Genomic DNA, 23,109 nt, shown 5'->3' with positions numbered 1-23,109 from the left:
GCCCCTCCTCTCTGCTCTCACTCGGCCTCTATAAACTCACTTCCGCAACATCAGTGACTAGAACATGGGTTGAGAGACAAAAGCCTTTATTATTTTACCCTGTGTTTATGGATGGGCTGACACCTTCAGAAGGCTGTTGGAATAGGCCCCGGCTGGCACGGGATGAGACTAGGACCTCTCCTGGAAATCAGTCTTCTGAGTGGTGACAGTAGCAGCAGCAGATGTATCGAGGGTTCAGGAAGCCAGAGCAAAGGTGAGGAGGGAGCCTGAGAATTTGGTGAGAAAACGGATTCTAGTGAGGCCCTCGGCTGTGTTATCTCTGCCCCCCACTATCGATCATAGAAAGAGCTAGTTTCCTCCCCGGGGGAGCCCACACTGTACATGGAGGCAGCCCCCAGCGGTGAGTCTACCCTGCCTTCCAGCTTTACCTTGAAGTCTTCCTGAGCTCGTTTCCCTCTCAGTTCCAGAAGCAGCATAAACGCGAAAGGGTTAGGCATCTACAATGTCCGCTGCACTGATAACTAGCAAGGTCAGGAGCCTCAGCCTGAGAGCTGTGAGGAAAGGGTAGAGGGACAAGGACGGGCATCTAACCTCCCTGCATCTAGGCTTACACTCACTACGGTCTTCTCTGGGGACACCTGCTGCGATCGGGGCGTACCTAGGAGGTTGAGGCATTTTTTGGTGGAGGGAAGCCTCCTGGAGTGTCTTTATTCTATATGGGAGTCCCAAACTCAGGACTGTTTCAAAACATTTTTTTTTTCCGAGACAGAGTTTCTCTGTGTAGTTTTGGTGCCTGTCCTGGATCTTGCTCTGTAGACCAGGCCGGCCTCGAACTCACAGAGACCCACCTGGCTCTGCCTCCCGAGTGCTGGGATTAAAGGTGTGCGCCACCACTGCCCGGCTCAAAACATTTTTTTGGAGGGCTGACACAGGCCAGGAATGGTGCCACATGCCTGTAATCATAGCAAGGGCACAGGAAATGTCAGAAGTTCAAGGCCACCCTGATCTACACAGAGTTTCTAGCCAGCCAGTTACATAGCAAGAACCTCTTTCCAAGGGGGAGGGGGGGGGAGTGGGGTGGGTGAGTGGGAGGCAGTTCCTGGCAATGGAGCTCAAGAATTAGCATGATTATTTAGGACCTGGAATCCATTTCTAGGTTTTGGTTTTGTTTTTTTTCCGAGACAGAGTTTCTTTGTGTAGCCTTGACTGTCCTAGGTTTAGTGGTGGGTCTCTTTATTTGATGAGCCATCTTGCCAGCTCCCCCAAAAAGAATTTAAAACGCAAAAGATAGCGGGGTGTGATGGCCACGCCTTTAATCCCAGCACTCCAGAGGCAGACACAGATGTATCTCTGACTTTGAGGTCAGCCTGGTCTACAAATCAAGTTCCAGGACACCTAGGCCTACTCAGAGAAACCCTGACACACACACACACACACACACACACACACACACACACACACGACAAACAACAACAAAAAAGGAAATCAAAAGACAGACAATCTCTAAAGAATGGAAATTACAACCCGGTGGTGGCGCACGCCTTTAGTCCCAGCACTCAGGAGGCAGAGCCAGGTGGATCTCTGTGAGTTCGAGGCCAGCCTGGGCTACAGAGTGAGATCCAGGACAGGCACCAAAACTACACAGAGAAACCCTGTCTCGCAAACAAACAAACAAACAAAGGAAATTACATTTATTCATCGTGAGGATTGTGGGGGGTCGGTGGGGATGGTGCGTACAACGGCCCTCACGTGGAGGTCAGAGGACAACTTTCGGAAGCCAGTTCTCTCCTTCCCTCATGTGGGGCTGGGGTATCAAACTCAGGTCCTCAGGCTTGGCTGCAAGCACCTTTCCCCATTGAGCTATCTTACCTGCTCCTAGAGAGGAAATTCAGAGACAAAATCTGAGCAAGAGAAAGCCATTGAGAGAAATTTCTGGATGCCTGCTGCCCACCGCTGGGATTTATTAATTACTCACACACAATGTTTGCTGTTGGTTCTCATACTCAGTAACTGGTGATGCTCCTGTTAGACATTGCTTTCCTCAAGAACACAAATTCACTGGGCAGTGGTGGTGCACGTCTTTAATCCCAGTACTCCGGAGGCAGAGGCAGGTGGATCTCTGGGAGTTCGAGGCCAACCTGGTCTACAGAGCGAGATCCAGGATGGCTAGGACTGTTACAGAGAAACCCTGTCTCAAAAAACCTTAAAAAAAGTCTTCCCCATCATCCCTTCTTCATATTGTCTAACTTGCCTGATCCCCACTCCCCTCCATCCTAAATATACTTACAATTTTATCTTTCTATCTTTCTCTCAGATATTTCCTTTTTTTCTTTTTCTTTTTTTTGGTTTTTCCAGACAGGGGTTCTCTGTGTAGGCCTGGCTATCCTGGAACTCATTCTGTAGATCAGGCTGGCCCCAAACTCAGAGACTTACCTGACTCTGCCTCCCGAGTTCTGGGATCAAAGGCACACACCACCACTGTCAGGCTTCTCTCAGATACTTTCTAGCTCATGTCCAATAAAAGGAGCTCTCAAGCCCTGGCCTCATGCAATTCATTTTCCTGCTCCTCTGATCTTGTGTGTCCACATCCTCTTTGAGCTAATAACTCAGTCAGAATTGGTGTCAGGCTAGCACAAAGCCATGGAGGTCAAGTGGCTGCAGGAACAATGTAGGCAGGTCAGGGACAATAGAAGAAGAGCCAGAGAGAAGGCCTGACAGATGAGGTAGCCTAGAGAATACAGGAGGGCACTGTGGAAGTCCTGGGACTGTGACAAAGAGTCACTGGGCTAAGTGTTGGTTTTTTGTATACACTGAACAATTCTGAGAACCAGAGATGATCCCAGGGTCAGAAAATGGCTCAGGGCCAGACATGGTGGTCCATGCCTGTAATCTTAGCTCAGGATTAGTTCTGTGTAGCCTTGAGTAGCCATCTTCCTGCATCAGCTTCCTAAGTACTGAAATCAAAGGTGCTGTGTATTCATGTCCATGTGTGTGCATGTGGAAGCAGAGGCCATTGTATGCACCATCCCCACTCACCCCCCACAATCCTCACGATGAATAAATGCAGAGGATAATCTCAGGTGCTGTTTCTCAGATGCTGTCCACTAGTATTTTGAGACAGATCTGTCATTGGCCTGGAGCTCACCTAACAGGCTAGGGATCCACCGCCTCTGCCTTGCCAGCGCTGGGATGCCATACCCAGCTTATTTTCATGCGGGTTCTGGGGATGGAACTCAGGTCCTGGTCCTTGCATCACTGAGCTATCTCCTTAGCCTTAGATGTTCGTTTTAGTAGAAGAGAATTTTATCATAACCTTTGAAAACTGAGGATCTGACTTGTCAAATACAGGAAAAGATAATTGGATGGGCAAAGACACAGAGCTATTGTTGAATCTCAGCTTAGCATACAGGTGGGGCCAGGCCCGTAATCTTAGCTAGTCAGGAGGCTGAGGCAAAGACTGCCTGGGTTACAAAATGAGTTCAAGGCCGCCCTGGGAAACTTATCAAGACTCAAAGTTTAAAAAAAAAAAATTGGTTGGCGATGCATCGAAGTAGTGGAGTGTTGCTTAGCAACACGCTAGGTTCAATCCTCAGTACCATAAATTTTAAAAAAGGAAGGACGGGAGGGAGAAAACAGCAACGGGTCCTGATAATCATCTAGTCTAGACTGCCTTCCCATGCATGCCCTCTCCACGTAGCTTTCCCTCAAGATTTAATTGGGATCAGGAGGGAAAAGGTCCAGTGTGCTCCGAATCCCATGCCTGTCCATGCCCACTGAAATCTTGGACATTCTCCGTGGCCTGGATTTCTCAAGCTAATGGGGAGCAAGTTCAAGTTGCGAACCCAAAGGCCAAAGTCACAGCCATCCTTCCCAGATCAGTTTCTGTCCCTCCCCAGCTGGGCTAGGAGGAGAGATCTGTCTGTATTTCCTCCTACAGCTGAAACCAGGCAGTCAGCCTTGATGTGGGCCTCTGCATTCTGCACTGCGTCCTGTGGGGACAGCGTGAAGGCCTTCAGTAACCCGGCTTGAACGAAAGGAAGAGAGCAGGGAGGGGCAGGGGTGTTTTTCTCTCCTCCCGTCTCACCCCCACCCACCTTCTAAGGCTGGGCAGCTCTGCCCAGGATCCTATCAGGAGAAACTCCCTGCCCTTCCTTAATCCCGAGTTCCACAGTGCCTCCGTTTCCACGTTACATTATTCTAAAGAGGCAAGATGAAACCATTGCTCTCCCCAGGACTCAGTAGTGGACATTTGTCCACGATATGCCTAAGCTATTTTTGCTCACCCACTCCACCCTCTGTAACCCATCTCCCCTTCAACCCACGTCTCTTTTCCCCATCACCATTCTCACCTTTCGCGCCTGTCTCCTCTCTCGGAGACTGGACTCCACTGCCCTCTAGTGGCCAGAGGTGGAAACACTCCACCCAGTCAGTACCTTCAAGGACTTTACCACTAACGGTTACATAAATGGGAACGCTGAGGGACACCTACCCAAATCTCAGACACCCAAGCCATTTAGTCCACGTCCGTTCCCTCAACCTCTGACCTGTGACTTATTTCTTTCCTACCTCATCCCTAGAGAAAATCCCAAGTTGGAAATTCTGCAGCAGGAAAAAAACAAAAAACAAAAATCAAAAAGAACCCCCACGGTCCGTTGGTTTTCCCCACCCCCCACCCCTGCGCCTCAAATGTCATAATCACAAGCTAATTTGCCACTATTGGGTTCTTCTAAGGAACTGTCAGCTCCCAGCCTTTTTGAGCCCAAGTCTTTTAGGTTATTTACTGGCTTCGCCACATCTCGTTGCTGTGGCGACATCGCTGCAAGATCGCGGTAGCTAACCAGGTCTCCTGTCTCCAAGGTAACAGGCGCTTTGCGACCTTCAGTTTGCAGCGGTCGCACTGCAGTCCCTGCAGTGGTTGCTGGGCGACAGCCGCAGAGAGAAGGGGTGTCTGGAGTTAAGGACCTGGGCTGGTCTTGGAGGGGAAGCTAGCCCATGCCTGAAGGAAGTGCTGGGCCCCGCGGGAAGGGGTGTGATCTGAAGCGACCCAACCGCTCTCCCCTCGGCTGGGCCCATGGCTGGGGCGGAGTCCCCCGGGCGAGCAAGGGGCTCGGCCTGGACCTGGAGGCCAGTGGCGCGGGACGCGCTCCTGGCTCGTGCCTTCCATTCATGCACCGAACTGCAGGGACGGTTCTATCTGGTAGGGGGTCTCCTGGAAGGTGGTGCAAAAGTGCCCAGCAGCGATACTGTGATCTTTGACCCAGCTGGGGGCCAAGCTGTACGACTGCCAGCCCGGGGCAGTCCCACTCGCAGTCACCACGAAGCGGTCCTGGTGGGGGGACGTTGGCTCTGCGTGGTGGGTGGCTGGGACGGGTCCTGTCGCTTAGCCACGGTGGCCGCTCTGGACACGCAGAGTGGGGTGTGGGAGGTATGGACTGCGAACCCTGGCAACTGCCCTCCTGCTGGCCTCAGCAGCCACACCTGCACTCGCCTCTCCGACCGGGAGCTGCGAGTGTCTGGCAGAGAGGGTGGCACCCACACTCAGCGTCGCTACGGAAGCATCTACACGTTAAAGTTGGACCACAGCACCCGCACTTATTGGTACAGCAACCTTTGCCCCAAACGTTTGTTTGTTTTCTCCACACTCGAGAAACGCAAAACCTAAACAAACTTACTGGTAATTGATTCCCGTCCTCACCCTAGCACCATCTTGGAATCTACGATTTCCAAGATGGCGTAACTCTATCTGCTCCAACCCGGACTTTCTCTTTCACAAGGGCACTCAGGCAAAGCGGTACAACATTGGAATCTTTTCAGAAAACCCGAATTTCTGTGTACCAACAGCTACAAGGAAGAAGGCTGCCACACAGTCTCACGATCAGGTCACTGTGCTGCCCTGCTGCCAACCGCCGGACCCCACCCGGGTCATCAGCTATTGCTCTTCGGGGGCTGCAACTCGGTCGAACCAGAAGTAATTGGGAAATGGAGCCATGGGAAAATTAAGGTATTAGCTCCTTACATTTTAGAGTAGAAGAGGACTAAAACTGAGATGAGCAAACCCTTCAGACAGTCCCTTTTCTCCCCCAAGGAGGAACCACTTGTTGCCCCTCATTTGACGGAACAGCTTGAAAGGCTTGTGAGCAGTGGGCAGGGGTTGCAGCAGGGACCCCAGAGCCTGCGGCATCATTCCTGTTCAGTGGTGGGACCTTTCGCTGTACTCTTCGGTGGTGAAACTCTGACCAGAGCTAGAGACACGATCTGCAATGACCTCTACATCTATGACACCCGTGAGAGCCAAACCAATGTTTGGCGGGAGGGAGGAGGGAAAGACATGAGAACCTAAAATCTACAAAAAGATGGAGTGGTGGGATACAAGAGAGGAAAAATTAGTTGACAAGAGTTAAAGAAATGCAGGCTGGGTGTGGCGGCACATGCACCAGACGCAGAGGCAGGAGGATCTCTGAGTTCAAGGCTAGCCTGGTCAACATAGTGAGTTCCAGGACAGCCAGGTTTACACATAAGACCCTATCTAGCCGGGCGGTGGTGGCACACACCTTTAATCCCAGCACTCGGGAAGCAGAGCCAGGTGGATCTCTGTGAGTTCAAGGCCAGCCTGGGCTACAGAGTTCCAGGACAGGCTCCAAAGCTACACAGAGAAACCCTGTCTCGAAAAACAAAAACAAAACAAAACAAAAGACCCTATTTAATATATATATTAAATATATATACACACACACACTCACTCACTCTTTTTAAAAACAGAGTCAGAGGTGGGCTTTGGTGGCACATGCCTTTAGTCCCAGCACTCGTGAGGCAGAGGCAGGAGGATGTCTGTGAGTTCAAGACCAGCCTGGTCTACAGAGCGAGTTCCATGTCAGCCAGGGCTACACAGAGAAACCCCGTCTCAAAAAACAGAGGAAAACAAACAAACAAAGCCAGGCATGGTGATTCTCTGGGAGTTTGAGGCCAGCCAGCCTGGTCTACATAGCGTTTGAGACCAGCCAGGGTAACATAGTGAGACCCTGTCTCAAGAAACAAAACAAAATAGACAACATACATAGAATATTTGAAAAGGCCAACAAACCAAATGAGAAAAATACCAGGCAAGCATCTGACTTGTCGAAGGGGAGGACGAAGTATCCCTCCTCAATAACCACCCTCTGCTCTCAACCCAACAGGCGAGTCTCCGCCTCTGTGGTTCCACTTCCCCTGTGCGGACCGTAGACTGAAGCGTGTGGGCCATCGCACTTGCCTGTGGAACGACCAGCTTTATTTGGTTGGGGGTTTTGGTGAGGACGGCAGCACTGCTAGCCCACAGGTTTGCATTCTGGAACTCTTTGTCTAAAGAATAGAAAGGCACATGGGCCAGGCCTCTGTGTTGTGGCAAACCCACACAGCATTCTCATGGTTATTGCACACTTTATCTACTTATTAAATTTCAATCTGAGAATCAACATTTTGTCTCTGACTCCTTTTTGGAAGGGCACTAAATAAGTAAATACCATTATTTGCAAGGGAAAGGCCAAAGGATAAGCCTTCCTCATACTGGGAGCTATTAACCTGGCAGAGACAACTGCAAATCATCTATTTTTTGTTTTGTTTTGTCTGAAATAGGGTCTCACTATGTATAGCCTTGGATGGCCTGGAACTCATTATGTAGACCAGGCTGTCCTGGAACTTAGATCTGCCTCCTGTTGTATTCTAAGCACTAAAATTAAAGGCATGCGTGCCACCATGCCCAGCTGTATGCTGTCTTTTGCCCTTAATGTAACCCTAAATGAGAGAAAGTTTCAGGCTACAGCTAAGCATTCTGACCAAAACATTTAATTAACAAAAAAATATTACAATAGCAGAGAAAATAATAATAATGACAACAACAATAAAAAGAAACTAGAAGTGGGAGTCAGGGTGAAAAAAGGAAGTGCAGAGGCCTTAGTTCCTAAGAGACCAGCACTCCTGCTGAGCTGGATTTAGCCCCAGCCCCTTCTGAGTTTTCCTTGGCTGCTGGCTTCTCATCTTCTCCCATAAGACGAATGTTGTGCTTTTCCCGAAATTCATTGAGTTCTTTCCCCTTTGCCTGAAGCTGCTGTGACAGTGTCTCGATGATCTTCTGTATCTAGAAGGTAAGGGAAAGAGGTTACAGAAGAAGTGCACGTCTCCCTTCCCCAACCTGGAATGGACTAGGATTAGAGGAAGTGAAACAAGATCATACTCAACCTTACCTTTGGCCAAGAATGAACAAAGCCCAGATTCTCAAACACAGTGTCTAATACAAGGGAATCACCTGAGCTACTTACTTCTGTTATTTATTGTTGCCCTGGCTGTCCTGGAACTCACTTTGTAGACTATGCTGACCTCAAACTCACAGGGATCCACCTGCCTTTGCCTCCGTCCAGGCTAGCCCCACTCCTTTATTGACCCCCCCTCACAGTCCCCCATCTCATAATCACATATCTCTGTTTTGTTTTGTGACCCACCGACTTTAACCAGGACCACCCTTGTGGGCATGAGTCTGGAGCTATCTACTGGAGGATGAGCAACTCACCAGGGCTACGTCACTGAAGACAATGAGCCACCCTCTCTGAGCAACCTTCAACTGTCAACAGTCCCCAGGGAGGGTGGGCTGCTTGTTTTTAAAATAGCATTTATAATACTATGGTTTCTTCTTTTAGGTTACATTCATTTTTTTACTTAGTGACTTATAGTTAGCCCAGGCTGGCTTCAAACCCAAGATTCCCCTGCCTCATCATAGCAAGTTAATCACCAATGAATGGCATCCCAGTCAGTCTGTTTCTCCTTTTAAAATGTCGCTTATGGTATCTTTAAGGGTCTGGTTCAGCGGATCCGAGAGAGAGTAAGAAGCTGTATGTTAAGCTGATTCTTGGCTGGAGGTAGAGCTCAGTGGCAGAGTGCTTAGCCTCTTATGTATAAGGCTCTGGATTTGATTCCCAGCACTGTTAAACTAGTTCTTCAGGTGATTTTGATTCAGGTATCCATGGACTACACTGTGAGAAACACTGCTCTACCCATCCTCCTCCCAAATCAACCACATCAAAGAGCCTATGGAAAGGGCACATGGCCAACAACTCCTCCCATAAGGAGTTGGACTTCGTAATCGTATAAAGGGCACAGACTAACAGGCTATATACTATCTTCAACATGACTTTCTGCCTGAACTTTCTTCCCCCACATTCCCTCAATCCCTGGTCATCCCCATTTCAGCTCTTGGTTGCCCAAACTCCTCCTCAGGAATTCTTGCTCACCTGCTCTTTGTTACCCTCCAAGGCAGGCAGCACTTCTTTGACGGTCCGCTCTACCAGCACACCTCCAACCATTCGGTAGCACTTGCGGGTTTCGTCCACTTCCTTCAGTGTATCAATCACTAGGCTAGGGCAGGAGAACGAGACCTCAACATTCAGTTCCGCTCTAGTGCAGCCCTCCCTCAAAAAGGCCCACGCAGTTGCTCCACTTTCTCTGACGTTCTCACCTGTGCTCATTCAGTTCCATCTCCAGCTCAGCGGCTTTGGATGCCAAGCCTCTCTGTTCCTGCCGAAGGCGATTAAAGCCAGCAATTACCTAAGAGCATGACAGAGAGAAGATGAGAGGTGAGACTGTGAAACTGCCAGAAAGTGAGGGCAGCCCATAGGACGGCCGATTTTACAAGACGCAGAAGTGGATACCCACCTTGGAAAAGGAGCAAAATACAAATTTGCAATTTCCCAGTGCCTACATGTGGGAGCTATTTGCCAGGCACGAGGAGATTTAATAACAGATCTGAACCTAGGTCCTATGCAAGAGGGGTAAATTCTTTTAACTACTGACCTATCTCGACAGCTTCCACACCCCCTTCCCCAAGATGTTTTTATTTTTAATTATATGGATATGTGTGTGTTTGTGCACACACAGAGACCAGAAGGGGGTGTTGGATTCCCAGGAGCTGGAGTCACAGGCCTGATATGGGTGCTGGGAATCCAACTTGGGTCCTCTAGAAGAACAGTATGTATCCTTAACCACTGAGGCCTCATCTTTTCAATCCTTGCCTTTTTCTAAGATTTAAAGTGTTACCTTATGTGTGTGTGTGTGTGCCTGTGCATGCACATGTGTGGAGGTCAGAAGAGGGTGTCAGATTCACCTGGAACTACAGTTACAGGTAGCTGCGAGCTTCTGGGTGTGGGGACTGGGGACTGAACTCCACAGAGGACAGCTCTGCAAGCTCCGTTCTCTCCTAAAACTGTGTGGTCCAGGGGTCATGCTCCAGTGGCCAGGCTTGTGCAGCAAGCGCTTTACTCACTAAGCCACAGAAGCTCTGTAACAATAGCTCAGGGCTGGAGATACAGCTCAGTGAGAGGTGCCCAGCATGCAAGAGGCACGGGTTCAATGCCCAGCACCACTACCAACAACGAAAAAGAAACTCGTACATGGTGTGCTGACTATCCCCCATCCAATTGGAACCTCCTCCTCTTTCACTTGGTGGGGCTTCTATGGGGCCACCCATCAAAAAACCCTTGTCCCCTGGACCCCAGAACTCAGTAACCGACGCTAGTCTTTTCTAGATATCTGAGTTGTGGGTAGACAAAGGTATAATGGAAGCGGCTGGAGCTACGAACCCTGTGGTCACAAAGAGGAGACCTTCTGCTCTGATTCCTGGACTCCTTAAAGTGGCCCCAGTTCTTGAACTTTACTCTAATTAGCCCTTTTGTGCTCAGTTTTGCAAGCTACCTGCTATTCTTCAAAACACTCATTAAAACAGGTCTGGTTGTTCACACCGGTAATCTGAGCACTCCCAGAGATCACGGTAAGCTCCAGGCTAGCCAGGGCCACACAGTGATAAACTGTCCTGAAAAACTAAGAAAATAAGAAAAAGACAAACAAGTTGTTTGGTTTGTTTGATTAAAAAAAAAAAAAAAAAAAAAAGGGAGCTTGGCCTAGTGCCTCAAGCCCATAATCTCAGCACTGAGGAAGCTGAGGCAGGAGGATCAAGAGTTCAAAGGCCCTGTCTTTTTAGGGGAGGAGGAGGAGGGGAGAGGAAGAGAGTGGGGGAAGATGAAGAAAGAAAGGCAGGAAGAAAGAAGTGGAAAAGGAGAGGGGAAGGAAAGTCAAAAGTAAATACTGTGACTAACTCAGACTCTAACCGTTCTCCAGCACCCAATGGCGCGCTCTTCTGGACAGACATGGTGCCACATTCCTAGCCAGCATGCTTTCTTACTAATAGCGTTTCCTTCACACATACCTCTCCACCCCTTAACGGTAGCCCTGGACATCAGGGCTGGGGCTTGCACTATGCTAAGAAGGCATCTTCTACCAGTGAGCTATCCCAGCCCTTTACCCTATTTCCTTACTCTAGTGTAATATGACCTAGTTTTTGTTGTTTTCTTTCAGGATATGAATGTAATCTACTGAAATGTGTCAATTATCCCGTTGTGGAAAAATTCAGCCATAAGCTCAGTAAAAGTAAACACACTGTCAGCAGCTAACTGCAACGTAACTCTAGGTGAAATTCACAGTCAGCCAATTTTTTTGTTTGTTTGTTTTCTAGACAGGGTTTCTCTGCATAACAGTCCTGGCTGTCCTGGAACTAGCTCTGTAGACTATGCTGGCTTCGAACTCAAGAGATTTGCCTGCCTCTGCCTTCTGAGTGCTGGGATTAAAGCCAGTTTTAAGCTGCCATCTCTGGGGTCTCTAGGATAAAAACAGTCTAGCTCTATTTCCACTCCTCAGAATTCTCATTGTTCCTCTTAAAATACGAATTTCCTAGTGGTCTTCCCCCCTATGGCTATATCTAATTTTTCTCCTTTCCTTATTCCCTATTGTTCTTTTCTTCTCCCCTTAAGATTTATTTATTTATTTATTTAATGTATATGAGTGCTCTATCTGTATGTATAACTTTAGGTCAGAATGGGCATCAGATCCCAGTATAGATAGTTGTGAGCCACCATGTGGTTGCTGGGAATTGAACCCAGGACCTCTGGAAGAGCAGCCACTGCTCTTAACCACTGAGCCATCTCTCGTGCCCCCATAGTATATTAAAATAAATAAATAAATGAAGATTTACTTTATGTGGTCTTGGTTGTTGTTGTTGGTGGTGGTGACTTTTTTTGTTTGTTTGTTCTTGTTTTTCAAGACAGGGTTTCTCTGTGTAGCCCTGGCTGACCTGGAACTTGCCCTGTAGACCAGGCTGGCCTCGAACTCAGAGATGCGCCTACCTCTACCTCCTAAGTGCTGAGATTAAAGGCGTGCCGCACCACCAACCCAGTTTTTTTTACTTTTAAACACAAAATCTTTTCTATTTTTTTTTTCTTTTCGTTCCATATAGCCCCAGATGACCTCAAATTTGCTATGTAGCCAAGGATGGCTTGAACTTCTGATCCTCTTTCCTCCACCACCCAAGTCCTGCTAGGAATACAAGAGTATTGATCATACCCAGTTCATTCTATGCTAAGCATTCAACTCAAGGCCCCATGCACAAAAGACAAGCGCTCTACCAATGGGGCTATCCCTCCAACCCCAAATCTTCTCTATTCATATTTGTATTATTTGTCACTATTTACTCTGCCCTCTTTTCTGTTATCACTCAGAAAAATTTAAATATGCAAATATAACCTATTTTTAAGCACTTAACTCTTTCATGACCCTACTACTGCTTTCCACAGTATGGAAAGTAAAGAGCATCTACTATGCTCCAAGCACTATGATAGCCTTGATGTTCCATCTCGTTTACTTCTAACAAATGAAAACAGACTAAGGTACAGCTCAGTGGTAAAGCACTTTGTGTGTCAGGGTTCAATTTATAGCCTGGGGAAGGAGGGGACAACTATAAATCATGTAGTTTATAAATCAAGAGTCATGGCCCCGGGTACAGGCAGAGCTGGACTTATACACAGGCTTCTCTACATCTAAGAGCCTTTTCTATGACTATGTTGTTTCTGGTTTGTCATACATTAATCTCATAGAAATAACAATTTCCCCTTAATTTATAGTCCTGCTTTGTCTTCTTTCTTGGTTAGTCAATGCTGTATAGTTTTTGGTTTTTTGTTTGTTCGTCCTGTTTTGTTTCTGTGTTTTAAAGTGCTGGGAAATAATTCAGGGTGGTGCACATGCTAAGCAGACCCTCTATCATCAAATGACATTCCCAGCCCCTTACTATATACATTTGATAACTTAGGGCAGGAGGGATGGCTCAGCAGTTAAGAGAGCTTGCTCTTTCAGAAAACCTAGCTTTGATTCCCAGCATCCACATGGTAACCAACAACTGCCTATAGCTACACTTCCAGAGGATCTGTCCCCTTCTTCTGGCCTCTGCAGGTACCAGGCACTAATGCCAGGTTCAGTTCCCAGCACCCAGCTCATAGCCATCTGTAACTCCAGTCCCAAGGGATCCAACACCCTCTTCTGACCTCTTTAGGCACCAAGTGAACATGTGGTGTGCATACATGCAAACAAAACACCCATACACATAAAATAAAAATTAAAAGCAAATAACTTTAAAGAGGATGGCACTGGAGAGATGCTTCAGCAGTTATGGATACTTGTTGCTCTTGCAGAGGACCTGGGTTCAGTTCCTACATAGTGCCTCACAACCATCTGTAACTCCAGTTCCAAAGGATCCTGTTGGTGGTTGTTTTTACTCTTTGCTCTTTTGGGGGCCTGCCACTCAGCTCCCAAATAAATCGCACGGAGTCTTATTGTTACTTATAAATGCCCGGCCTTAACTTGGCTTATTTCTAGCCAGCTTTTCTTAACTTAAATTATCCCATCTACCTTTTGCCCCTGGGCTTTTTCCTTTTCTTACTTCTGTGCATTTTACTTTCACTCTTATTCCATGGCTGGCTGTGTGGCTGTGTGGCTGGCCCCTGGCGTTCTCCTCTCCTCCTTTTCTTGCTCCTAGATCTTCTCTCCCCAGATTTCTCCTCATATTTATTCTCTCTGCCTGCCAGACCCGCCTATCCTTTCTCCTGCCTTGCTACTGATCATACCCAGTATATTCTATGCTAAGCATTCAACCCAAGGCCTTATGCATAGAAGACAAGCACTCTAACAACTGGGCTATACCTCCAACCCCAAATAATTTCTATTTATATTTGTATTATTTGTCACTATTTACTCTGCCTTCTTTTCTGTTATCTCTCAGGAAAATTTAAATAAGCAAATATAACCGTTCAGAGCCATTCAGCTCTTTATTAGACCAATCAAGTATTTTAGACAGGCAAAGTAACACAACTTCACAAAGTTAAACAAATGCAACATAAAATAATGCAACACATCTTTGCATCATTAAACAAATGTTCCACAGCATAAACAAATGTAACACATCTTAAAATAATATTCCACAACAGGATCCAACCCCCATTCTGATCTCTGCACCAGGCACACCCACAGTGAACATGTATACATACAGACAAAACACGCATGCACATAAGGTAAGTAAATCTTGGGGGGAGGGGTTTAAAAAGGAAAAAAAAATTATAACCCAAGGGATATTCTCTTTTTTAAATTAAATTTATGGGGAAGAGGTTTGAGGAAGAGGACCATATGTCAGACAATAAACCTGTGTAATTCAGTTTTATCCTTCCTCCCTGTGGGACTTGGGGATTGAACTAAGGTTGTCAGGCCTGGTAGCAAGCACCTGTACCCACTAAGCCATCTCTCTGCTCTGACCCATGTTATCTTTCCTCCAAAAAAATGCCCTCTGGATATGTTCCATGCCATTTCTTCTTAACTGGATACTGGAAAAATAGACTAGGGAGAGAATTCTGCCTGAATTCATCTGAAATGTATTTCCTGAGAGACCGCTCCACTGATTGCCTCCAGTCCTTTCTCGTTTCTTTTTTTTTGTTTTGTTTTGTTTTTTTGTTTTGGGTTTTTTAAAGATTTATTTATTTATTATGTATACAGAAGAGGGCACCAGATCTCATTACAGATGGTTGTGAGCCACCATGTGGTTGCTGGGAATTGAACTCAGGACCTCTGGAAGACTAGCCAATGCTCTTAACTGCTGAGCTCTCTCTCCAGGCCGTTTGTTTTTTTGAGACGGGGCTTCTCTGTGTATCTTTGGAATCTCCTGTCCTTTTCAGCATTTCAGCATCCATCCTCCCTTGGGTTTTATGGGTTTTGAGACAGTCTCAGGTGGCCAGGCTGGCCTACTACTGCTACATAATCAAAGATGACCTTGAACTCCTGAGCCTCCCACCTGCTCTTCCTGAATGCTGGGATTACTGGTTTTAGTGCCCTCTTTATAATAAATGTAGTTAACTATCAAAGAAAGCTTTTTTGATCGTACTACTCTATCACATCCATCCATTCTCTTCAAATTTTACAGACCAGTCTATACTCATTGCCTCTAATTTACTTTATATTACTGTCTGTCTTCATCACTTACCAAACTATCCCCCCAGAGATCTTGAATAGCCTTGTGTATAACTGCATAATCCAACTGCCTTTTCTCAAGGCTCAATCTGCTTCTTTAAAACAAACAAACAAAGCTGGGCAGTGGTGGTGGTGGTGGTGGACACGTTTAGTCCCAGCACTCAGGAGGTAGAGGCAGGTGGGATATCTGAGTTTGAGGCCAGCCTGGTCTACAGAGTGAATTCCAAGACAGCCAGGACTACACCGAGAAACCCTGTCTCAAACAACAAAAAATATTTGTTTTGGGGACCAGAGAGATTGCTCACCAGTTATGAGTATTTAATGTCTTTGCAAAGGAACCAGGTTCATCTCCCAACACACACAGTGGCTTAAGACAACCTCTAACTCCAGTTCTAGAGGAAGTGATGCCCTCTTTTGGCCTCTGTGGGTACCAGGAATGCACATGGTATACATACATACATACATGCATACAGGCAAACACTCATACACAAAAGACAAAGATGAAGCCGGGCGGTGGTGGCGCACGCCTTTAATCCCAGCACTCGGGAGGCAGAGGCAGGCGGATCTCTGTGAGTTCGAGGCCAGCCTGGTCTACAGCGCGAGATCCAGGAAAGGCGCAAAGCTACACAGAGAAACCCTGTCTCGAAAAACCAAAAAAAAAAAAAAAAAGATGAAATCTAAAATAAATAAATCCAAACTTTATAGACTTACTTGGTTTCAAATCCTAGTACTGCCTTTATTATACACTACTATATGTCTAAACTACTTGTCCTTTTCCTATAAAGTATAAATAATACCATAGTAGGACAGTTTTGGTTTTTTTTTTGGTTTTTCGAGACAGGGTTTCTCTGTGTAGCTTTGCGCCTCTCCTGGAACTCACTTGGTAGCCCAGGCTGGCCTCGAACTCACAGAGATCCGCCTGGCTCAGGCTCCCGAGTGCTGGGATTAAAGGCGTGTGCCACCACCGACAGTTTCTTAGCACTGGTACTTAGCACTATGAATCATACAGTTCTTTCTTACACTAGCAATCTTGTACATTGTGCAGTACTTAGCAACATCACTGCACTCTACCCACTAAAACTAAACACATTTCAGACACGCACCTGTCAACTGTTTCCTAGGGACGTCACATCAGGATGAGAACCAACACCAAAGGACAACAAAAAGAGGCTGAGACAACCATCAAGAGGCTGACTCAAGGTTAGTCCCCTACTCCCCTTTGGTTTCTAGGACTGAACCAATCTTCTGGTTCTCCTTTCTCTTTCAACCCCTCTTTCTTTCTGAAAGTTCTTCCCATCTCATTTCTACAGTGGGAACATGACTAAAGAGTCTGTTCATATTATTCCTTCACTTTATTAGCTACAGTTTCAATTTATTTATTTATTTGTTTGTTTTTTTCAAGACAGGGTTTCTCTGTGTAGTTTTGGTGCCTGTCCTGGAACTCACTCTGTAGACCAGGCTGGCCTCGAACTCACAGAGATCCACCTGGCTCTGCCTCCCGAGTGCCGGGATTAAAGGTGTGTGCCACCACCACCCAGCTTGATATTCTTTTTAAAAAATATTTATTTATTTATTATGTATAGTGTTCTGTCTGCATGTATGCCTGTACACCAAAAGAGGGCACCAGATCTCATTACAGATGGTTCTGAGCTGCCATGTGGTTGCTGGGAATTGAACTCAGGACCTCTGGAACAACAGCCAGTGCTCCTAACCACTGAGCCATCTCTCCAGCCCTCAAATGATATTCTTAGAAATTTCTATAGTTTGTGAACCCAAGCCTTCTCCTAGACTCATAATTATCCATTACATAAGATTTTAAAACTTTTTTTCCAGGCCAGAAAGATGACTCAGCATGTAAACGCTTTTGCTGCCCAAGCCTGATGACCAGAGTTAAATTCTCAGAATCCATGCAAAGGTGGAAAGAAAGAACCAGTTCTGGGTCTGCATGATGACTCAGTAGATAAGGGCACTTGCCGCTAAGCCCGACAACCTAAGTTTTTTTTTTTTTTTTTTTTAGGTTTTTCGAGACAGGGTTTCTCTGTGCAGCTTTGCGCCTTTCCTGGATCTCGCTCATCTAGACCAGGCTGGCCTTGAACTCACAAAGATCCGCCTGCCTCTGCCTCCCAAGTGCTGGGATTAAAGGCATGCGCCACCACCGCCCGGCAACAACCTAAGTTTTGATCAGCAGGACCCACAACGTAGAAGGAAAGAACTAACTCCGGTGAGTTATCCTGACCACTATATCTGTGCTGTCATCTGGATGATGTCATATTGCACGCACATGCAATAAACATATCAAAATGCACTAAGAAATAGGGCACTCCAAAGAAAGTACCAAACTAAATCAGTTCATGACCACCAAGCCAACAAGGAATCCTATACACAGAGGAGAAAGACTGAAGCATGAAAGTACAAGAAAGAATAAATGTCACCGGGTAGTGGTGGCACATGACTTTAATCCCAGCACTTGGGACGCAGAGGCAGGCAGATCTCTGTAAGTACTAAGATGGCCTGGTCTATAGAGCAAGTTCCAGGACAGCCAGAGAACCTTGTCTCAAGAAACAAAACAACCAACCAAACTAAACCAAACCAAAAGAATAAATTTCAAGACAGGGAAAGAAGAACAAAGGAGAACTAAGAAAGACACTATCATCCCTTAAACCCAGATTGGTGGTACATGCCTGTAATCCCAGCACTTAGAGGTTGAGCCAGAAGGATCTGGAACTCAGGGTTAGCCCTAGTTACACAGTGAATTCAAGGCCAGACTGGGCTTCATAAAAATGAGACAGACAGACAGACAGACAGACAGACACACACACTTCATAGAATCCAACACAGTAAGTCTACAAACCCCAAATATGAAGAGTGGAAAAAACTACCAATAGTCCAACCAACCAGAAACACATTTAACAAAATTACAGCAATTAGAAAACCTTAATGTAAAAAGTCTTAACACTCCAAGTAGGGCAGTGGTGGTGCATAGCTTTAGTCCCAGCACTCTGGAGGCAGAGGCAGGTGAATCTCTGAGTTCGAGGCCAGCCTGGTCTACAGAGTGAGTTCAAGGACAGCCAGGGCTACATGGAGAGACCCTGTTTCAGAACAAAACAAAACAAAAAGATAAGACCAAAGTTTGACATGGTGGCCAATGCCTTTAACCACAGCACTTGGGAGGCAGAGGCAGATAGATCTTTGTGAGCTCGAGGCAGAACTAGTGTACGCAGTTGAGTTCCAGGACAGGCAGAGAGAGATACACAGTGAGACCCTGTCTCAAGAAAAGAGAGAGAGGGAGAGGGAGGGAGGGAGAGAAAGAGAGAGAGAGAGAGAGAGAGAGAGAGAGAGAGAGAGAGAGAGAGAAAGAGAAAGAGAAAGAGAAAGAACGAGAACAGATGACTGGGTCAAAAAACAAGACCCAAATCTGTTGTTTCTAAAAACATACCACCCAGCTTAAAGACAGAATTCATAATTAAAAGAAAATAAGAAAGACGGCTCAGCAGTTAAGAGCACAAGCGGCACCCAAGAGAACCCAGATTCCATTCCCAGAACCCACATGACAGTTCATACCATCTGTGACTTCAGTCTCAGGCATCCCACACCCACTTCTGACCTCTGTGGGCACCAGACATGCATGCAGGCAAAACATTCATACACATAAAAATAGTATTTTTTTTTCCAGACAGGGTTTTCCAGAAAGGCTGGCCTTGAATTCAGAGTTCTGCCTGCCTTTTAAAAAAAGCCTAAAAGCTTAGAAAATTCACAGCCTGGATGTACAAAGTAGAAATAAGTTCAAGAAGGTGGCCAGGCCAGCAAGATGGTTCAGCTGGTAAAGGTATTTGCAGCCAACCCTGGCTACCTGAGTTTGATCCCAGATTGTCAAGGTGGAAAGAGAGAACCAGTTCTCCAAAATTGTCCTCTGAACACTGTGGTATCTCCACAAACACAAAATAAATAAATGTAACAAGTTTTTCTTTCTTTTTTTTTTTTTTCCTTTTTGGAGTTGAGGACTGAACCCAGGGCCTTGCACTTGCTCTACCACTGAGCTAAATCCCCAACCCTCTTTCTTTCTTTTTTTTTTTTTTTTTTTTTTTTTTTTTTTTTTTTTTGGTTTTTCGAGACAGGGTTTCTCTGTGTAGCTTTGCGCCTTTCCTGGAACTCGCTTTGGAGACCAGGCTGGCCTCGAACTCACAGAGATCCGCCTGGCTCTGCCTCCCGAGTGCTGGGATTAAAGGCGTGCGCCACCACCGCCCGGCATCCTCTTTCTTTCTTTAAAGAGGGTCATCAACCATTTTCTAAAGAAATTAGAATTGCCAGGCAGTGGTGGCACAAGCCTTTGATCCCAGCACTCAGGAGGCAGAGGCAGGCAGATCTCTGAGTTCAAGGCCAGTCTGGTCTACAGAGTTCCAGGGCAGCCAGGGCTACACAGAGAAATCCTGTCTTGGGGAAAGAAAAAAGAAAAGAACTGACAGAGGAAGCCAAGTGCTATTTATTATACAATGGCAAAAAGGTCAGCAGGCATTTTGGAGATTTGGGGGCTGTCCCTCCAATCATAGAACCAAAAGTTAGGGTCTTGAGAGCAGAAAATTCATCGCCTAGTCTACCTAGCCTCTGCTCCTCACATCCCTCATGCTCCAATTATTTGAGTACAGCCTGTACTGAAGCTGGAGAGAGCATCATTAGCAGTAACCTGTGGTAGGTGTCCATGCCTCTCATGCTGCTAATTCTGCAGGCAGGCAGAATGCAAGAGCTGTGGAGAAATGGCTTCCTCTACCAAAATCTCAAAAGATGTACTGGACTGTCAGGATGGGGTGGGGGTGTCCAGACAGAAACCTGATGTAGAAATGGAAACTGTCACAGAGAATCCTCACTGGAACAATCCCCAGTGAAGGCCAGGCAGCTACCAGCTCCCCAATAGTACAGCAACCGTCAATGTACACTGTCTGCCTGGGAAAGCTGCAGGCATCAGTATGCACCTCTAGGCCAAGAGCATGAAGCATGGTCTGAGCCCAGCAAACCCATAGATGTGGAGCTGCTCAACATCTCAGAGGCCCAATCCCTGCCCCAGAGTTTCCAAATGGCACATGGGGAGAAAAACTATTACAGAACTGTAAGACAATGCCTGCCCTCTTGGAATCAGACTTAAAGCTGTTTACCCGCTCCTGGCTTACTTCTCTTAGAATGGGAATGTCTACCCTTTGCCCACCTCTGCATTACATGCTGGAAGGAGATAACTGCTTTTCACTGCACAAATGACTCTGGAATCTTGAGTTAGTATTGAAACAAATTAAGACTCTGAGGAATTTGGGGCAGAATGATCACATTTTGCATTGTTAGGGCATGAGTTTTGGGACTAAGGGGTATAAAGCTATGTTTGAGTAGGATTTATCCTCTCCAAAATACACAGGGAACCTTGACTATCAAGTGACAGGGATTTTTCTTATCTTTTTGAGACAGAATCTCATGTAACACACTTGTGTAAATGGAAGTTTCTGTGCCACCAGCAACTCCAAATACCCAGCAGCCGCTTCCCAAATAATTGACTCAGAGGCTTAATATTACTTATAAATGCTCGGCCAGTAGCCCAGGCTTATTACTAGCTAGCTCTTACACTTAAATTAACCCATAATTCTTATTTTATTTATTTTATTTATGTTTATTCACGTGGCCTGGTAACTTTTCTCAATGTGACAATCTCATCTTGCTTCCTGTGTCAGGCTGACAACTTCTGACTCCACCCTTCCTATTCCCAGAATTCTCCTAGCCTGGTTGCCCCCACCTATACTTCCTGCCTGGCTACTGGCCAATCAGCATTTTATTAAATCAATTCAAGTGACAAATCTTTACAGTGTACAAGAGCATTATCCCACAGCAAACTTGAACTCTTAATCCTCTTGCCTCTACCTCTCCCCCCAAATACAGGGACTACAGACTCATACATCACAACCTACTTCGTGGCAAGACTTTTTAATTTTTTTTTAGTTTATTATTATATGCGTATACATAATGTATATATGTAAGTGTGTGTATCATGGCACACATGTGGAGGTCAGGAGTTGGTTTTTCCTTCTACCTTTACGTGGATCGTGGGAATGAAACAGATCACAATGCCTTTACCTCCCGAATCATCTTGCTGGCCTTGGGAAAGAACTCTTTTCTTATTTTTCCATTTTGTGTGTGTACATGTGTGTACGCACACCTGTGTATGGGTGCCCATGTGTATGAGTGTATGTGGAGGCCTAAGGTTGACATCAGAAGTTCAGCAGAGCCTAACACAAGACAGACCCTCAGAAAGCATTAGGTTTTTGTTGTTTTTTCCACTATGTCAGGGGTGTTACCTCTTCCATCCTCAAAATTTCGCTGCACTTCTAAGAGAAGTGCACTTATTTTCTGCCTCACAGTAGAATTATGAAAATCCCCCCTTTTCTTGTCCCAACAGATTATGTTCTTTGATAGGGCAGGTTTTAAACTCTTTATGCTAATACCTTTACCTGCCTGTACTGACTGTTGAACAATTAACTGACAAATGTATCTATGATTAAAATAACTGTTCAATACACACATACCCCAACCCCTGGGCCTCCAACCCAGAGACCTGAACACCCTCCCATATCCTACACTTTAGTGCTTTCCCACTTGACCCACTAAGCTAAACCCCTAATTTCAATTCTTTTTATTTCAATTGTGTGATTTTTTCTTCTAATATCGATTAAACACTAGTCCCACGATTAACAAGGCAGTTTCCATACCACAAAGGCCTTTCTGGTCAGACGTATCCCGATGTTATGAAGAGTAGGAAAAGCAAACTTGGATTAGAAAAAGGTTTCTTCTGGTCTCTTCTGAAAAGTCAATCTACACTCCGAGAACACAGTGAGCGGGTTCGGGGCCAGCCTGGGCTACTTAGTGAGACCATGTCTCAAAGACCGAACAACCCTGGCCCGGCATAGTGACACAGGACTTTAATCCCAGAATTTGAGAGGCGGGGGCAGAGAAAAGCAGATCTCTGAGTTCCAGGCCAGTTTGGTCTACACAGTGAATTTCAGAAAAGCCAAGCCTACATAGATCGACCCTGTCGCAACCTCCATCCTCCACCCCAAAACCAAAAACCAACCAAACAAACAAACAAACCAAACCACAAAGCCAATCTACTGAAGACCCCTTCGTTAAAATAGTTAAAGAAGACTAAACTGGTCGAGTCTGAGTCACGTGGCTCTGCAGAGTGTCGGCGACGGTGAACGCGGTTTTAGAGTCACAGACTAAACAATTAATTGACTAATACGCTCTGGGACTGGTTACTAGATGCCACGCCAACCCATACCCTCTTTATGGTATCTCGGAGACGGGGAAAACGATGACCCATCACCTTAAAGACCAGGACACCCTCCCAGATCCCGCACCTCAGAGCTTTCCCACTCGACTCGCCCTCCCACCCCGCGGGCGTGGCTCTCATCTATATACCCGCCTCTCCTGCCCTAGGAGGGTTCGTGATCACCTCCAAAGACCCCCTCCTCCCCGGCCCCTGTGTGTGACCACGGAGAACGTGGAAGGGGCTAAAGTCACGAACCCTATTTCTTGCACGAACTCGACGTGGACCCCGTTGCCCTCGGCGCTCGCGGATCCTCACCTGTTCGGCCGACACCGCCCCCTTCCCCGTGCTGCTCCCGCTGCTCTTGCTCACACGACCGCCGCCGTCCGCCATCTTCGCCACCTGCCAGCTTTCCGGCCTGCGCACTCCCACTGCGTCACATCCGGTCTGGT

General features: G+C 46.5%; 2 protein-coding genes and 1 long non-coding RNA gene across 3 annotated transcripts; 1 reads left to right on the top strand and 2 right to left on the bottom strand.

Moving 5' to 3' along the window:
• Positions 1 to 69: 69 nt before the first annotated feature.
• LOC128109987 (uncharacterized) lies at positions 70 to 4,343 on the bottom strand. The gene is made up of 2 exons (XR_008217997.1): positions 1,690 to 4,343; positions 70 to 551 (listed from the first exon to the last, which is right to left on the bottom strand). It is a non-coding gene; the product is annotated as an uncharacterized LOC128109987 (long non-coding RNA).
• A 541-nt stretch (positions 4,344 to 4,884) lies between these two features.
• On the top strand, positions 4,885 to 7,451 carry Klhdc9 (kelch domain containing 9). Its single transcript, XM_052737611.1, has 4 exons — positions 4,885 to 5,598; positions 5,842 to 6,001; positions 6,086 to 6,284; positions 7,176 to 7,451. The coding sequence occupies exons 1-4, from the start codon at positions 5,072 to 5,074 to the stop codon at positions 7,340 to 7,342; spliced, it is 1,053 nt and encodes a 350-aa protein (XP_052593571.1). The 5' UTR covers positions 4,885 to 5,071; the 3' UTR covers positions 7,343 to 7,451.
• A 348-nt stretch (positions 7,452 to 7,799) lies between these two features.
• On the bottom strand, positions 7,800 to 23,107 carry Pfdn2 (prefoldin subunit 2). The gene is made up of 4 exons (XM_052737621.1): positions 22,976 to 23,107; positions 9,485 to 9,573; positions 9,261 to 9,384; positions 7,800 to 8,113 (listed from the first exon to the last, which is right to left on the bottom strand). Exons 1-4 carry the CDS (start codon positions 23,048 to 23,050, stop codon positions 7,937 to 7,939), a joined length of 465 nt encoding a protein of 154 aa, XP_052593581.1. The 5' UTR covers positions 23,051 to 23,107; the 3' UTR covers positions 7,800 to 7,936.
• Between the last annotated feature and the right edge of the window lie 2 nt (positions 23,108 to 23,109).

Source organism: Peromyscus californicus, unplaced genomic scaffold (genome assembly GCF_007827085.1).
Source record: "Peromyscus californicus insignis strain IS unplaced genomic scaffold, ASM782708v3 Scaffold_14__1_contigs__length_90479793_seg_2, whole genome shotgun sequence".
Lineage (NCBI taxonomy): Eukaryota > Metazoa > Chordata > Mammalia > Rodentia > Cricetidae > Peromyscus > Peromyscus californicus.
Note: the sequence above shows the minus strand (reverse complement) of the source record. Positions and strands in the feature narration are given on the sequence as shown.